The sequence below is a fragment of the Coccinella septempunctata genome, chromosome X (assembly GCF_907165205.1).
Source record: "Coccinella septempunctata chromosome X, icCocSept1.1, whole genome shotgun sequence".
Lineage (NCBI taxonomy): Eukaryota > Metazoa > Arthropoda > Insecta > Coleoptera > Coccinellidae > Coccinella > Coccinella septempunctata.
Window position 1 is genome coordinate 5,563,535 of NC_058198.1, and position 17,729 is coordinate 5,581,263.

The 17,729-nt window shown below is 36.0% G+C and overlaps 2 protein-coding genes across 3 annotated transcripts; one reads left to right on the plus strand and one right to left on the minus strand.

Annotated features, from left to right (window-relative positions):
• The first annotated feature begins 166 nt into the window (after positions 1-166).
• On the plus strand, positions 167-2,633 carry LOC123322214 (ero1-like protein). Of its 2 annotated transcripts, XM_044910091.1 has the most exons (9): positions 167-305; positions 418-598; positions 675-938; positions 990-1,249; positions 1,308-1,453; positions 1,509-1,906; positions 2,056-2,192; positions 2,246-2,299; positions 2,375-2,633. In XM_044910091.1, the coding sequence occupies exons 2-8, from the start codon at positions 512-514 to the stop codon at positions 2,295-2,297; spliced, it is 1,344 nt and encodes a 447-aa protein (XP_044766026.1). In that variant the 5' UTR covers positions 167-305; positions 418-511; the 3' UTR covers positions 2,298-2,299; positions 2,375-2,633. The 2 variants fall into 2 exon arrangements, 1 of the variants encoding a protein (XP_044766026.1); XR_006539077.1 differs by lacking the exon at positions 2,375-2,633 and having other exon boundaries at positions 1,509-1,883; positions 2,246-2,300.
• A 390-nt stretch (positions 2,634-3,023) lies between these two features.
• LOC123321694 (short stature homeobox protein 2-like) lies at positions 3,024-17,429 on the minus strand. The gene is made up of 5 exons (XM_044909418.1): positions 17,030-17,429; positions 9,397-9,617; positions 6,680-6,737; positions 3,629-3,849; positions 3,024-3,570 (listed from the first exon to the last, which is right to left on the minus strand). The coding sequence occupies exons 1-5, from the start codon at positions 17,427-17,429 to the stop codon at positions 3,379-3,381; spliced, it is 1,092 nt and encodes a 363-aa protein (XP_044765353.1). The 3' UTR covers positions 3,024-3,378.
• Between the last annotated feature and the right edge of the window lie 300 nt (positions 17,430-17,729).

The window sequence follows — 17,729 nt, forward strand, 5'->3', positions numbered from 1 at the left end:
TGTCAACCGCAAAACACCCTTGTAACCCAGATATTTGATTAATATGTCATCATCTACATTCTGAGATGCTTGTTTTATTATTCGGAAAACCTTAATTTCACGAAAGAATAGAACACTTTTATTGATAATTAAAAATTGAATAAAAAACTATTCAGAATTGGGCCATGTCAACACCAACTATGATCAGTGTGATCGCACTGCTCACAGAAATGATTGGATCTGATCAGTTGTCAAACAGATTCAAATTTTGGCGTACTTAATCAATTAATTTTGATTATGGAGTTTTTCCTATTTTCTCATGAGTCGTGAGTGGTTAAAAATAGTATTTCGTTATTTAATATGCAATTCCATCCAGTCCAGCGTCGTAATAAACGAAACAGTGCCTAAAATTACTATTTGTTGTCTTTTCTTTTGTAGGTTACTTAAAGATAAACAAAATCACTGGTTCTGAAAGCCTCTCTCAAGTAATCATGAGAAATCCACGTTATTAATAGGAGTAATATAAATTATTATGAAGAAACTACTCGTTCTTTTGATTTTCTTAAAATTATCGCTATGTTATTTTGGCTCACAGGAAGATGATGACTGTTTTTGTCAGGTAATCAGGATACATCAAGCCATCTTTTGTTTTAGCTATCTTTTGTTTTTGTGAGATTACATTTTTTCGAAATTAGTTGCAGGGTAAAATAGATGATTGCACATGCAATGTAGATACTGTAGATCATTTCAATAATGTTAAAATTTATCCAAGACTGCGTAGTCTTCTTCAAAAGGATTACTTTCGGTTCTTCAAAGTGAATTTATTCAAAAAATGTCCTTTCTGGCAAGATTATAGCCAGTGCGGAATAATATATTGCCATGTGGAACCTTGTAAGGAAAATGAAGTTCCATTGGGGTTGAAAGAAAAAGATGGTAAAAGGTTTGGAGTTGAAAATAAGGTAATTGGACAGTCAATCTATTGTTTATAACTTTTAAAAATGATGTATTAGTATGTTAAAGATGCCGATTGTAAGCATGGGGTGGATGATAAATTAGGAGAGATTAATACCACGATCAGTGATCAAGCTCGGGAAGATTTCGCTCTGTGGAGTGCATATGATGATGCTCAGGAAAATTTTTGCCTTTTGGATGATTTTGATGAAGATTCAAATTATGTAGATTTACTTCTCAACCCAGAAAGGTATACAGGTTATAAAGGAGAATCTGCTCATCACATATGGCAAACTATTTATCTAGAAAATTGCTTTAGGTATAATTTCTGAATATTTTGTGGGCATGTTTTCCTAAATTTTCTCTTACTGCGATAGGCCAAATGGACAGCTAAACTCATATATTCATAGTCACTCTTTGAATAATATGTGCTTAGAAGAAAGGGTGTTTTACAGAGCCATTTCTGGTCTTCATGCAAGTATTAATATACATGTTTGCGCCAAATATCTCTTGCAAGAATCAAGTGAGTGAAAAATTACAAGAAATTTGTTTTCATGCTGAATATTCTTATTTTTCAGGTTTCAAAAATCCACAGGGTGAATGGGGTCATAATTTAAAGGAATTCCACAAGAAATTCTCCCCTGAAATGACAAATGGTCAAGGGCCCTCCTGGCTTCGTAACTTATACTTCTTGTATCTCTTAGAATTAAGGGCACTTCAGAAAGCATCGTCCTATTTGGAAAAGGAAGAGTTCTACACTGGAAATGAATCTGAAGACTGGGATACCAGATTTGCCATAAAAGATTTACTTACTATTGTTCGTAATTTTCCTCACCATTTTGATGAATCTACAATGTTTGCAGGACACAAACAGAATCAAAAGTTGAAGCATGAATTCAAGCAGCATTTCAGAAATATATCGTCCATAATGGATTGTGTAGGTTGTGAAAAATGTAAGCTTTGGGGAAAACTGCAGGTAATTGCATCCCTCAAAGTGTAGATGGCAACCATAGACTAATAATATTGTTTTATTGTATTATTAGACTATGATGGCAACACTGATGATAATCATTAATAAAATTTATTGCATCATTGAAAATATTTCTAATTTGTTGGAATTATCAGGTTCAGGGTTTGGGAACTGCTCTCAAAATCCTCTTTTCTGGAAAATTTGATAATGCTGAAATGGAGGAAGGTACTTCAAAGAAAAATTTTCAGCTTCTCAGAACTGAAATTGTGGCTCTCTTGAATAGTATTGGAAGGTGTGTATCATGCTTTTTATTCTTCATGTTATGAATGCCGTCTCCTTTTTCAGGTTATCTACTAGCATTTATGAACTTGATGAGTTTCGATTCATACTACGATGAAGGTATAGACTGAAGTATCAATTTTTGATCTGAAACTGGAGATATCAATATCTAATATATAACCCTTTCATTTTTAGGCAAAACCATCCATCATCTTTTCATTTCAAGCTTATAACAAAGATGGAAATTCAATTGAGAAAGATTAGAGGAAAAAACGTATATTAGTTGTATATTATTTCTTTCAGAAGTGGTACTAAGAACTTGAGACTTAAAAATCTTGAAAAAGACAGTGGATATGAAATGATCACATCACTATTTTTATATTTTTGTAAATGTCTGGTAGAAAAATACTATTTCTTTAATGTCATGTCTGTGGAATAAAAAATTTTGAAGCTTTTTGATTCTTGTTTTTGCCATATATTTTGTCGTATGTGAATATTACTTCCATGATTTGAAACATTCGCAGATGGAAAACTCAAATTGGTGGCATCACTAAATAATCAATGAAGAATGGAGTTACATGAACAGAGACTGATTTCAGGATTCTGACATTCTCCATACTTGTTTTTCTTTATTTATGTTGATGTTCATTCAATGAAGCTACTATTTTTACTATAAACATTAAATATTGCTCATTTTTTGTGTCCTGAGTATAATTATTCATTTTGGTAATGTGAGGGAGAAATAAGACTATTATCAATTGTTAGAATAACTTAATTTATTATTCTATTTTTATTTAGAACCATACAGTACTTTTCTGCAAATATTTAATGATACTACAGACATATTATTTCTATTCAATGTAAATGAATAGCTGACTTCTACATGCTTAGCAAAATAGGAAGATGGTACTTATATACATTTATACATATCTACACTTTTACCAATGCGTTCATTCTGGAATTCAAGAGGAACATGTTAGCAAAAACTCTTGTCAAAGTAGAGAACATAATTTATTCATTTCCTATACACCTTGAGTTCCTGTCCCGATATGAAGCTCAATTTGTTACAACAACAATCGCTAACTATATTTCAATTGAAGTTTCTGAAATTAAGATTCTGCTTCACAAGAAATATTAGAAAGTTTGTGTAGGTATCTATTCCACCGATTATTAAAGACGCATATTTTATAAAAAGGAAGCTAATGAGAATTATCGTTTTCTTTAGACGTTGTTGCTAATCGTATTGCCTCGGCGTGTTTTTTCGCCTTTAGTCTTAAATCCGCAATGCTTGAATTTTTGTGCGCCTCAGAGATGGCTGCGAAACCTAGGGAATATCTGGGATGACAGAAGATCCTCGTAGATGTCTCGTTCATGGCAACGGCTGTAGCATACTGAAAATCGAAAAGGGGCATTTAATGTTTATGTCTTAGTAAAGTCGGTTTTACATACGTGGTGTGCAGCGGACAAGAATGATGAATCGAAAGACGTGAAGGCAGTGGCGTCCGTGTATGAAAATAATTTAGATGATACACTATCACAATTGGTGAGTGATACAGAGTCCACTGGAAGTGCTAGACCTCTGAGAGCTGCGGATACGTTCATGAAAGGAACTATTCTGCACTGTTCCAGACTTGAACTCGTTGAAGATTCGCACTGATTCATTATCATACCTGAAAAATATTACTGAGTCACTTTCTCTCACAATCTTCGAAAAACCTCCTTTGTTTGAAGGTACAAATCGATATTTAGATCGTTTGGATTCGATCATAAGCCATGCAAAACGTATATAGGTAGAATCAAGGATCTCGAAATGATGAAAACATAATAAATAGACTCCTTAGTATTCTTGCTATATTTCGACTTGATATAAACAAATCAATTCATTTAGAACCCCAGTTTTGCACCAGGACCTTTGACTACCTAGCTACGCTTAAGGCGCGAAAAAAATTCAACGAATTAGGCAAGAATAACAATAAAATGCTACACCTCCTAAATATACGGTTTCTGTAGTGCGTCGGCTGCAGAATGTGACTGGTCATACACAATTACCAAGCATCATTCTTATTCTGTAGCACTGCTGCAGAGCTACAGAATGTGACTTCGCTTGGTAGTTGCAGCCACTGCAACGCCGTATAACCGAATCCATCGTTTGACCTCACTGCCAATTTGGTTCAGACATTTACTATTCCTTAATATTTATGTTCCATCATAAAATATACAAGAAAAACACTTCCTCATATTTCACATCCAAGGAATTTCTGTCCACGCATGCCGTTTAGATAACGCCAGCTTTAATTGCCATAATCCCAACCTGCTTGCACGTGCATATATTTCTTTCGGAAGGATTTACGATAGACGCCGACACATAAGTAGTAATAAATTGATTGAAGTGGCAGAAACATGTGTTTCAATGGAGATTACGAGCGCGGTTCGTTTCACCCATACGACTTGACTAGGTATCCGAATTTTTTTCGCTCTATAAAAATATTTTTATGTTTGAATTCGCACCTCATAAATTATCCTTATTAGGTGAGAGAGGACAAAAACAGGATAAAAAAAAACACGGATTTTTACGATTCCTTAATGATCATTAATGTCCCATAAAATATACCATAAAACGATTTTTTATATTCTACATGGAAGGAATTTCTGTCGACGCATGTCGTTCAGGTAATGGACTTAATTGCCACAAACTGAACATGCTTGCAAGTGCATTTCTAGTATAGGAAGGATTGACGATAGAGAATCGAAACGAGTTACCCTTATCATTCACTTTTGGAATATATCCATTTGTATCAATCAAAACACTGGTTGTCATTTCTTTCCACTAAATGACCGGTATTAATGATCATCCTGTACATCAATCTGGCTAGACTATGTGCAGTAATCGCAAAGTAATCTGCCAGAATACGGCAAAGTGGTTTCGGTCTGACTGGGGTGTTGATATCCATGCGAGTCGGTAATTGTTATTTACAACCCCCAAGGGATGGACCTCGGACTGGACGAATCGTCTTAGACCCCTCAGCTAACCGATACAGAAATAACTGAGCGCAACACGGAATCACCCTCCTGGGGAATTATTTTATTTGATTGAAAACCTACCCTTAACTACATTTTTTTAAAGCTGTCTTGTATATAAATTCGATTATGTACCGCAGATTTGGCTAGGGAAACGCGGAGACATGATAAATTCATGACCAGTGGAAATTATGGGGGTAAGCTCCACACCCCCTTACCCCCCGCTACACTGACGGGGTGAACTGTTCGGTGGACTGCGAATGTTTTAATAAATTTAAGACATTCTCGGCCCCTCCTACGTGGCTATTACGCGATTTTTGGCGTAAATTATTGCGCTATTCCGAGCAGGGAAGAAATATATTGCTTTATTTCCATGGATGCGATACACTGCAAAACAAACTCCTATAAAATATTGCGATTTGTTCGGAGAAAAAATGTTTCTACTTCTCTCCCTCATTTCATCAGTTTTCTTATCCGAGCTATACACGTGTTTCGGTCTTTCTGTCGAATTATCTTCTATTATACAGTGCCTGGCCATATTATTAGACGCATTGATTCGATGCAAAATCTCAATATTGAATTATTAAATTGAATGTATATGTTACATATACTTCATCTGTGAATGGTTTTCACATATAATATATCATATTAGATAAAAAATATTGATTTATTGATGATTAAAAATGAAATTCTAATATTTTGCTGAGCCACCCTGTGTAGCTATGAGAGCTTCATACTATCAATGCAGAATTGTTCGGTTTGCTGCATTCGAAGATAATGATTTCATATGTGGATTATCGAAATAACGTCCGAACCTGCAGAATGCAAGACGTCCACTGGAAGACATAGTACTGATTCATACTTAAGTACTAATACTACAACATCAAAAATAAATGCCAAATAGAACAATTCAATGAGAGTCGTAGATAAAACTGACATTCTGTGGAAATGAAACTCAAATATTCTGCTTTTTCCTCGGGCAATACCAGTAAATATAAAAAAAATTCTCAGTGCGTCTAATAAACTGGCCAGGGACTGTATTCCATGGAACTTGAAGAAGGCGCATTCAACATTTCACTCGATTTTAATATCTCAGCCTACCTTGATTTTCATTATATGTAATACCTATTTGGATACGTAAATTTTGAGTTTTTTGTGGATTCAGCTTATGACCGGATGAGAGGGGGGGATAATAATGGCCCCCACTGAAAGCCACTCACTCAAGGGAAATATTTCGTAGCATTGCTGAAATTTAATTCAACAAGAAACGTAAAATTTCTTATAAAAGTCTTGAGATTATTGATGCCACATCAAAAAAATTCTTATACGAAAGCAACAACTCATTTCTACTCATGTATCGACCCCAAAATTAAGATAATTCCTTGTATTTTTTAAAAATCATTTGCTAATCATCGAGGATATCGAAAAGAAATTTTGATCATCCTTTATTCAAAAGAAAAAAGTGTTTATACTTTTACTCACCTTTATGCAATTGACTTTCATGTTTTCTACATTTCGCTCTGCGATTTTGAAACCATACCTGGAAAATAAGTGGAATTTATAAAAATATGACTCGTACTGATATATTGGCGTATAACTTTTAAGGCATATTCTGCAAACAAAAATTCTATTCTTATATTCCTAGTGTTTAAGATATTGGGAGAGACCAAAAGAAGTTTCAAGAAACATTCATACTCTTCCCAGAATATTCTCAAAGGTAATGACTTTATTCATTCCCTTTAGTGAAACAAAATATAATTGTTATTTACTGATTGATTCCGTTTGGATCCGATTGCCATTGCATTTAAGATAATTGATTGCTAAAATATTTCCCTGATATCCCATTTTCTCGGTGAATCTTTTTATTTATGCTAATAAACAAGTGTCACTCCGATAGACGGACCCTCCGGTTCTAAATCATCTTATCGTCACTTAGGTTCCAAGTGGATTCTCCTAACAGCATCTAAATCTTTATGGTCATCTGAAAATGCCATATAATCCGTAGCTAAGCCATTAGTTCCCAATGAATCAGACGAAACCAATAACCTAATGTAAAAAGGGTCAGCAAAAACAAGGGTAGAGCATTCTATTAGAAAGAGCTAATCGAAAACGTTTAGCCGAATCGACTTGCAGTTCCACCCGATTTGCTCTTCTTAACGATATTTATTAGCAGTTAATGACTTAATGAATATTTATTAGGTCTTACATTGGACTGAATGTATCGACGTTATTCTGAAAGGATCCTCCACTTAGGGGAAGCTCTGGGCTTGGCGTTGGGAAGGAAGGAACGCGAATATTGCCACTGAAACTCGAAGATTTCGAAGGGAAACTTTTGAAATCATCCATTCCAACCAATACAGTGAATAAAGTCAACTATTTATTAGCACCGGATCACCACGTTTATAATGTAGGTAAGTTTAATTAGAGTGAAAGATTTGAATTGCGCAGTAGAGGTTTAATGACACATGAATTATGTCTTATAAGATCAAGTGTTAATTTACATTGGGAGAAATTCATGAATTTTATAGAAATGCAATTTTTATCAATTCGTGCCATTTTCGATTCGCTGCATATATGCAGGATTTTTCAATTGTAGGTCTCGTTTCGTTTTGATATTTAGAAGAAACACGTTTTTCATAGAGAAAAAGCTCAATTTTCGCCTTATTCGATAGAGGAAGATTGCTACTTTTGCAGAATCAATCTCTTCTGATGAAATTTTCCATTAAGGAAAGGTCCAATGAGTTCAAGCAAAATTTTCACAATTTCTTAGTGAATTTCGATTTTAAAGCGCATATATTTCGTTCCATTTTAATCAGTGGCATAGTTTCCAACTACCACCAGTCACAAATAGATAGCTCTTTATATGACAGTGACAAAATACCGGTCTCTTCAAAATTAAACTTTTAATTGGAAAACCAGTTAGATCGTCTGAACTCATGAAGATGTAGGTGGCCTGTATATATGTGTGAAAATCCACTTAATCTAAAGACCGAATCCATCAGCTAAATGGATTCGATCAGACTGCCGGCTGGCTATTTGCAAGTCAGCAAACCGTGTAATTGGTATGCAGAAAATCCGGCAGCATGGATTTTCACTTTATTTAGTTACAGTATTTGGCATCCTCATTACGGTAATGGAATTAAATTAATTTAGACCCCATTTTGTTATGGGTTTATTATACCTTAGGGGCGCGATATTAAAGTCGAGTGTTGTCTACGCTAATTTCTCCCTGGGGATGCTTTAAAGATGCCGTTGCCACCCTCTTTCCGCTCGAGGTGAGGGGCAACACGCCCAATTTTGCACCTTCCTTCTTGTTCTCGGCAACAGTTCCTACCTACACTGGCCTCAATTAGAGATGGATTTTCCTCAGGCGGAAACTGGCGTTCCTCAAGTTCTCCATCGGTATTATCGCATTTCTACCGTGTATAGGGCGTTTCCGCAAAGAATGAGTCTCTGAGTTAGAGTAAATTATTGAAAAGCAACGTGGATTTTCCAATACGATAACGCCCATCTCACGAGGCTATCATTTTGAACGAATTTCTGAACTACGAATCTTATCGAACAATTCCCTAGATATGTCACCGGCTGACTTTTTGTCTGGGTGGGTGAATGGTGAAAATATTTCTATATATGAATCAAATCTAGTTTGAAAGGAAACCTGAATTTTAGAGATCGAATCAAATTGTTTAAGCAGTGTATATGCCCAACAAAACTCCAGTGTTCTCTTGTAAATTATCTGCCTTCCTTAGTACACCCACCGTTGTTAATTGAAACTCATTTTGCCTATATTTCTGAAGAATGGCTCAACTTTAATCGAATTATTGTTAATTTGTCTGAGAGCATTTGAGTTTGAGAATTTCAGTTTTATTGATATCATTATTCCTTATTCAAACTAAATTTCATTGAACGTCAGTGAGTAAATATAATATAACCACACCGATAGATCTCATTTTGGGGCCTTTGTAATTAAGTAGGAGTTAGAGCTTTATCATTTGTCATTTTCGAATTTTGAGTCGAAACTGTTCTCAAACGATTAGGTCGGTCCCGTTGATGAGGAATTCGTTATCAGAATAAATTCTGCCATCCTTAAACACTCAAAAAATTTCACCTCTAAATTGCGAATGCGTGATTGCAGTACCAATCAATTATTTACTGCTTAATAATCATCGCCAAATAGGCCCAACGCTCTTGGCACCTACCTGGACTCTCGCCTCACTGAGTCCGAGTTTTTGACTCAATTCCTCCCTCATAAAAGCATCAGGGTAGTGAGTTTCGTCGAAAAGTTTCTCCAATTCGTTCAGCTGTTCCAAGGTAAAATTTGTGCGGGATCTTCTCTGCTTGGTCAGGATTTTCTGGTTCACCTCAGATCGGTTCTTGTCGCTCAAATCTTCGATGTTCTCGCAATTGTTATCCTTGGTGGCTGAAACAAGGAATGAAATAAGTAGATCGAACTTTCAAATCCCAATAAAGACGTAAACTAGTCAAAAATTCGCCAAAAATTGCATTACCTAACCCAATCTAACCTAAACAAACTCCTTGCTCATTTTTGACCCGAAAAATCGAGATTTTCGAAATCGAGTTTTTGTGCTATTGTGCTAGGATGAAAGCCTCATCAACGCTGATTACGAAACCGGAAATCCCATTTGGATCAGACAAATATAACAGGAGATATCGCAGATTGAAATTTGCAATTTTTGAAAAATGCCATTTCTGAGATGAAAATCTAAACGAAGGGGGATAGGCTCACGAAATTGCTTGGAATAGATTCAGCGTATTCGAAAACCTATATTTTCATACCAAACTTCCGAATATCTAACACTATTTACGAGAAAATCGAATTTTTTGTTTTTCCACTTTTCATTTTCGAGTTCACTTTGAAGGGCTCACTGGAAAGCAATTCTCTATTAAAACACGAACTGCTTGGTTTTCTGGAATCCACGAAACAACTTCTATGCACTCCATATCCTATGACAGTAGTAGGATTACCTGATTTTTAGACAGAGGTGCAAATATGTCATTTTAGGGGGGTCTAACCCCTTGCTCATTTTTGACCCAAAAAATCGAAATTTTCGAAATCGAGTTTTTGTGCTAGGATGGAAGCCTAGTCAACCCTGGATCTTAAACCGGAAATCCCAATTGGATCAGACGAATATAACAGGAGATATCGCAGATTGAAATTTGCAATTTTTGAAAAATGCCATTTCCAAGATGAAAATCTAAACTAAGGGAGATAGGCTCACGAAATTGCTTGGAATAGATTCAGCGTATTCGAAAACCTATATTTTCATACCAAACTTTCGAATATCTAACACTGTTTACGAGAAAATCGAATTTTTTGTTTTTCCACTTTTCATTTTCGAGTTCACTTTGAAGGGCTCTCTGGAGAGCCATTCTCTACTGAAACACGAACTGCTTGGTTTTCTGGAATCCACAAAACAACTTCTGTGCACTCCATATCCTATGACAGTAGTAGGATTACCTGATTTTTAGACAGAGGTGCAAATATGTCATTTTAGGGGGGTCTAACCCCTTGCTCATTTTTGACCCAAAAAATCGAAATTTTCGAAATCGAGTTTTTGTGCTAGGGTGGAAGCCTAGGCAACGCTGATTCTTAAACCGGAAATCCCAATTGGATCAGACGAATATAACAGGAGATATCGCAGATTGAAATTTGCAATTTTTGAAAAATGCCATTTCCAAGATGAAAATCTAAACTAAGGGAGATAGGCTCACGAAATTGCTTGGAATAGATTCAGCGTATTCGAAAACCTATATTTTCATACCAAACTTTCGAATATCTAACACTGTTTACGAGAAAATCGAATTTTTTGTTTTTCCACTTTTCATTTTCGAGTTCACTTTGAAGGGCTCTCTGGAGAGCCATTCTCTACTGAAACACGAACTGCTTGGTTTTCTGGAATCCACAAAACAACTTCTGTGCACTCCATATCCTATGACAGTAGTAGGATTACCTGATTTTTAGACAGAGGTGCAAATATGTCATTTTAGGGGGGTCTAACCCCTTGCTCATTTTTGACCCAAAAAATCGAAATTTTCGAAATCGAGTTTTTGTGCTAGGGTGGAAGCCTAGGCAACGCTGATTCTTAAACCGGAAATCCCAATTGGATCAGACGAATATAACAGGAGATATCGCAGATTGAAATTTGCAATTTTTGAAAAATGCCATTTCCAAGATGAAAATCTAAACTAAGGGAGATAGGCTCACGAAATTGCTTGGAATAGATTCAGCGTATTCGAAAACCTATATTTTCATACCAAACTTCCGAATATCTAACACTGTTTACGAGAAAATCGAATTTTTTGTTTTTCCACTTTTCATTTTCGAGTTCACTTTGAAGGGCTCTCTGGAGAGCCATTCTCTACTGAAACACGAACTGCTTGGTTTTCTGGAATCCACAAAACAACTTCTGTGCACTCCATATCCTATGACAGTAGTAGGATTACCTGATTTTTAGACAGAGGTGCAAATATGTCATTTTAGGGGGGTCTAACCCCTTGCTCATTTTTGACCCAAAAAATCGAAATTTTCGAAATCGAGTTTTTGTGCTAGGGTGGAAGCCTAGGCAACGCTGATTCTTAAAACGGAAATCCCAATTGGATCAGACGAATATAACAGGAGATATCGCAGATTGAAATTTGCAATTTTTGAAAAATGCCAATTCCAAGATGAAAATCTAAACGAAGGGAGATAGGCTCACGAAATTGCTTGGAATAGATTCAGCGTATTCGAAAACCTATATTTTCATACCAAACTTTCGAATATCTAACACTGTTTACGAGAAAATCGATTTTTTTGTTTTTCCACTTTTCATTTTCGAGTTCACTTTGAAGGGCTCTCTGGAGAGCAATTCTCTACTGAAACACGAACTGCTTGGTTTTCTGGAATTCACAAAACAACTTCTATACACTCCAAATCCTATGACAGTAGTAGGATAACCTGATTTTTAGACAGACGTGCAAATATGTCATTTTAGGGGGGTCTAACCCCTTGCTCATTTTTGACCCAAAAAATCGAAATTTTCGAAATCGAGTTTTTGTGCTAGGGTGGAAGCCTAGGCAACGCTGATTCTTAAACCGGAAATCCCAATTGGATCAGACGAATATAACAGGAGATATCGCAGATTGAAATTTGCAATTTTTGAAAAATGCCAATTCCAAGATGAAAATCTAAACGAAGGGAGATAGGCTCACGAAATTGCTTGGAATAGATTCAGCGTATTCGAAAACCTATATTTTCATACCAAACTTTCGAATATCTAACACTGTTTACGAGAAAATCGAATTTTTTGTTTTTCCACTTTTCATTTTCGAGTTCACTTTGAAGGGCTCTCTGGAGAGCAATTCTCTACTGAAACACGAACTGCTTGGTTTTCTGGAATCCACAAAACAACTTCTATGCACTCCATATCCTATGACAGTAGTAGGATTACCTGATTTTTAGACAGAGGTGCAAATATGTCATTTTAGGGGGGTCTAACCCCTTGCTCATTTTTGACCCAAAAAATCGAAATTTTCGAAATCGAGTTTTTGTGCTAGGGTGGAAGCCTAGGCAACGCTGATTCTTAAAACGGAAATCCCAATTGGATCAGACGAATATAACAGGAGATATCGCAGATTGAAATTTGCAATTTTTGAAAAATGCCAATTCCAAGATGAAAATCTAAACGAAGGGAGATAGGCTCACGAAATTGCTTGGAATAGATTCAGCGTATTCGAAAACCTATATTTTCATACCAAACTTTCGAATATCTAACACTGTTTACGAGAAAATCGAATTTTTTGTTTTTCCACTTTTCATTTTCGAGTTCACTTTGAAGGGCTCTCTGGAGAGCAATTCTCTACTGAAACACGAACTGCTTGATTTTCTGGAATCCACAAAACAACTTCTATGCACTCCATATCCTATGATAGTAGTAGGATTACCTGATTTTTAGACAGAGGTGCAAATATGTCATTTTAGGGGGGTCTAACCCCTTGCTCATTTTTGACCCAAAAAATCGAAATTTTCGAAATCGAGTTTTTGTGCTAGGGTGGAAGCCTAGGCAACGCTGATTCTTAAACCGGAAATCCCAATTGGATCAGACGAATATAACAGGAGATATCGCAGATTGAAATTTGCAATTTTTGAAAAATGCCAATTCCAAGATGAAAATCTAAACGAAGGGAGATAGGCTCACGAAATTGCTTGGAATAGATTCAGCGTATTCGAAAACCTATATTTTCATACCAAACTTTCGAATATCTAACACTGTTTATGAGAAAATCGATTTTTTTGTTTTTCCACTTTTCATTTTCGAGTTCACTTTGAAGGGCTCTCTGGAGAGCATTCCTCTACTGAAACACGAACTGCTTGGTTTTCTGGAATTCACAAAACAACTTCTATACACTCCATATCCTATGACAGTAGTAGGATAACCTGATTTTTAGACAGACGTGCAAATATGTCATTTTAGGGGGGTCTAAACCCTTGCTCATTTTTGACCCAAAAAATCGAAATTTTCGAAATCGAGTTTTTGTGCTAGGGTGGAAGCCTAGGCAACGGTGATTATATAATCGGAAATCCCAATTGGATCAGGCGAATATAACAGGAGATATCGCAGATTGAAATTTCAAATTTTTGAAAAATGCCATTTCGAAGAAGAAAATCCATACGAAGAGAGACAGGCTTTTGAAAATACTTACAATGGATACAGCGTATTTGAAAAGCTATAATTCATATCAAAATCTTGCCATCTGGTCACTAATTTCGATTAAATCAGAAATATCTATTTTTCAGTCTTTTACTGAAACCTGAAAACTGTTTCAGGTTTGTTCGAAGCCCCCTCGAAAAGATTTTCTCATAGAATAATTTTATGTTGCCTCAAAAAATATGTTCATATTCACCCAATTTTTAAGCCGATTTGCACCCTTCAATGTGTAAGTGAAACAAACCAAAAAATGAGCGGAACGAAGGCCTTTCCACCCGAACAGACAGATAACCCCAGTCGTATAATAATTCACAGGAATGACCACCCTTCTACACCCCCACCCCCCTCTCCTCGTGAAGTCTCCTAATGAAGAACTAGAATCTGTACCTATTTAAATTTCAGTTTCGACCCCCAATACAATATTGAATTAAATCTTTATTTGCAATTTGTTTGCGCGACCTTAACTGGATTATCCTTGAATCAATAGGGGATGTTACTCAATAGGGTGGTGTTTGTTCCTGGATTATCTGGTTAGCATTGATTTTTGTGACAGCAATGTTATATATGCACACAAGACTTGATTTGATGAACGTTAATTACGTGCGGATGCAATCTGACAATCGGATTCAAGCAGGTCGTTGGGAATTTTCATTTAGCTACGTTAGGAAATTCGTTTTCTCCGCCTTACTCAGCCATGATTTTCCATAGCCACCAATCACGAATATGAGCGCTTCTGAATCGAGTATATCGTAACAAATTTCGGTATAACTTCAATAATACATCATTGACGTATAGTAATTTGTAATTATTCCGTCTGTTCCGATATTCCTGAACAGTACTGTCAGTATTTCAGAAACGATGCCTATTGGCCCAGTGGTTCGAGTTCTATTGTTATTCGATTGCGGGCCAGTAAAACCAGCAATATCGGAACAGGCCCATTATATAACGAACAAAACTTGTACGGTCATTACTATTGGTCATAATTTTGTTTTTCGTCCTCTTTAAAAGTAGAGAGGAGGTTGTTATTGGATTTAGAACCGGGCAAATGAAAAATCAAATCCAGACGTCTCACTCCTGATTGGGATCTTTTTCCAAACAACTTGGATTCGCCGCGGAAGTTATGTCTACAAGAATTCTATAGTTCAGTTTTAAGCGTTATCACTACTTTTTTCGGAGTAACGTTTTCAGTAGACACCCATGGGGATACTTCAAAACGCGGTAATGTGTTCAAATCGATGAACCTTTTACCAACCCATAGGGGGCTTTTTTCCATTAATCTTATTGAAATCTGTCTTTGGAACTGACGACTTGGCATTTTATTATGCCATTACCCGATTTGGATCCAGACTTCATCCCTCAGGATTTTTTGTTCTCGACAAATTTAATATTGAAATTGGTTTTGGCATAAACCGGTATAAGTAAAGTGAAATTCCACCTTATTGGTCAAGTACTACTATTTTCATGCTTCACACCTGTGGTGATCTTAACATGTTTTTCTGCTTATTCAGAAGGCTTTTGCTGATCATCATCAAACCGATTGGTTTGCATGGAAAAAAGTAGCCGATGAGTAGGGTGAAATGAAATAGATTATTCAACATTCTCTAGAACGTGATATTCGCTTATATCCCTAGGAAAAATTGATTGGAAGAGAATTTGAACACAGGAGTAAAGCCAACAAACCAATAGCCTTAGCTCTAAGCAAGGAAAAGGAGAAGAAATCCAAGACTAGAGGAAGTCGAAACATTTAATAATTTTTGATGAAGATAACTATTTTCACTGCTCATGGTACATTTTTTCGTCAATCAGAATTGAAGATGATCTTGTATTGTTCTCTGTGTAGTTCCGTATTGACAATTTCATTTTTTCCGGAGTATTATGAGTTGCGACAAAAATTTCCCATAAAGTGTATGGTCCAATTACCTTCCGTTGTGTTATATTATATTTTGTGATGTTTCACAATTTTTCCACTCAAAACAAAGCTTATCTTGACAACTAATCCTAATCTGAAATCTTTCCTATGGACAATGGTAACAATGAATTGTCATTAAGATGATAGTTTTCAATATGTCTTTAGTGGAAAACTTGTCGTAGGTATGTTACAAAATATAACTTTACAACGGAAGATAATTGGACCACACTCTTTAACAACTTTTTGTTGAAATTGCTTGTATAATCACTATGTGAAATTGGGCCTGATGTTAATTGCACACCCCATATAATATTGTATATAACTAACTCTCATCTAACATGATATTCACTGAATAGAATCTAAGAAACAGAAACCACTGCATATCGATATCATTTTCCGGTAAATATACAGGCTGAGTTAAGAGAAACAGACCAAACATTAGACGAGCATTTTACGCGTGAAAGTAATGAAAAAACACCTTAATCTTATTATCCGATTTTATTTGTTTTCAAATTATAGCGTGATTGAAAATTAACAAAATTTCTCACATTGAAGATATCAAAAAATACCAAACAATTTTTCGAATTTAGAATAGTCAAATATGATGGCTGATTTTGGTTTTCATAGTGATACTGGCACAGCTGATCTGATATTGTCAAGTATTCACATCCACTGATACTAATAAAGATGCGGTATTGCTACTTTTGCTAGTCGGAATATCTTCTCTTCACGAAGAATAAGTACCTATTCAATACTAGCAGCACAATTGACCTTGTAAATATTTTGCTTTTCAGATCAAGCTTCAGTTGGAGGAAATATTTAGAGATTGGTCGCGGTAGTCTTATTAGATGGCCTTCGAGATCTCCCGACCTCAAAACACTTGATAATTCTTCATAGGGCTGATTCAAAGGTGAAGCATACATAGTAAAAGTTAACACACGAGGTGTACAACATGATTCAATGTATTATAAAAATGCTGTGGCCGATCTTCTGCAAACACTTGAACCAATCAGGAATGGACGCAGAGAAAAATGTGAGTGGTGCTATTTTTTAACATATAGAAGTATGCTATGATTATCAAAACGTTCTTTTTCAATTGATAACATATAGATATAAAAAAAATTCGAGATTTTACATCATTTTTGATTGATGGTCTGTTTCTTCTGACTTGTAGACTTAACCCTTATTCTACAAGTGTTGAAATGGATCACTTACCGTTATTCTCCTCGTTGAGGATGGTCTTGAGCATGTTCTCGCTGGACAGTTTCTTGTCACTTTCATGTTTCGAATCACTCTTTTTAACATCGAACGAAGACGGTGAGATGTAACCGTTTTTCGATACGATTTTCAGGTTGAACCTATTCTTGAAACAAACAACGTCCCCAACCTCGCAATCCGAGCTGTTTTCTGAAGATGTCGTACGGGAAATATCACTTATCAGCCAATTTTTCGGTCTCTTCTGGTTGATCTCGCTATTCTGGCTCTGATTTTCCTCCGGCATACAGGAAATTTCCGTTTTGACCGGATTGGTCAGATTTAGACATCCGTTAGTTATTTTGTTGTCGCTGAGGTTAGTTTCGAACGTTTGAGACACGAAATTGGTTAATTTTTCCATTTTGGTATAATGTTGAGAGTTCCGAAAACACATATAAACTGAATAAAACATCCAGTTATCCCAGAAATCCGGGTGCCATGGTAACACATCACATGTTGGATCGGATAGGGGGTTGTACCGTAACGAAGCCCGGCCCCTAAAAGATTTAAGGGTGTCCTCGTCCGCCAATCGAATCCGGGGAATCCGGAGTTCGGAAGTGAAAATTACATGGAGCTTAATGGGAATTTCTGTTTATGGGGGAGAAATATAAGTCAATAAAGTTACACTAAGTAGCTGACATTTTTACCAAGCCGGGCATCC

Excerpts from the sequence above, each read along its gene's own strand:
- LOC123322214 (XM_044910091.1), top strand. The coding sequence starts at position 512 with ATGAAGAAACTACTCGTTCTTTTGATTTTCTTAAAATTATCGCTATGT. Across the intron at positions 1,454-1,508 it reads ATATCTCTTGCAAGAATCAA|GTTTCAAAAATCCACAGGGT; the intron begins GTGAGTGAAAAA and ends CTTATTTTTCAG. Across the intron at positions 2,193-2,245 it reads CTCTTGAATAGTATTGGAAG|GTTATCTACTAGCATTTATG; the intron begins GTGTGTATCATG and ends CTCCTTTTTCAG.
- LOC123321694 (XM_044909418.1), bottom strand. The coding sequence starts at position 17,429 with ATGGAAAAATTAACCAATTTCGTGTCTCAAACGTTCGAAACTAACCTC. Across the intron at positions 9,618-17,029 it reads CCTCAACGAGGAGAATAACG|CCACCAAGGATAACAATTGC; the intron begins GTAAGTGATCCA and ends TCCTTGTTTCAG. Across the intron at positions 3,571-3,628 it reads TCTTGTCCGCTGCACACCAC|TATGCTACAGCCGTTGCCAT; the intron begins GTATGTAAAACC and ends TTCGATTTTCAG.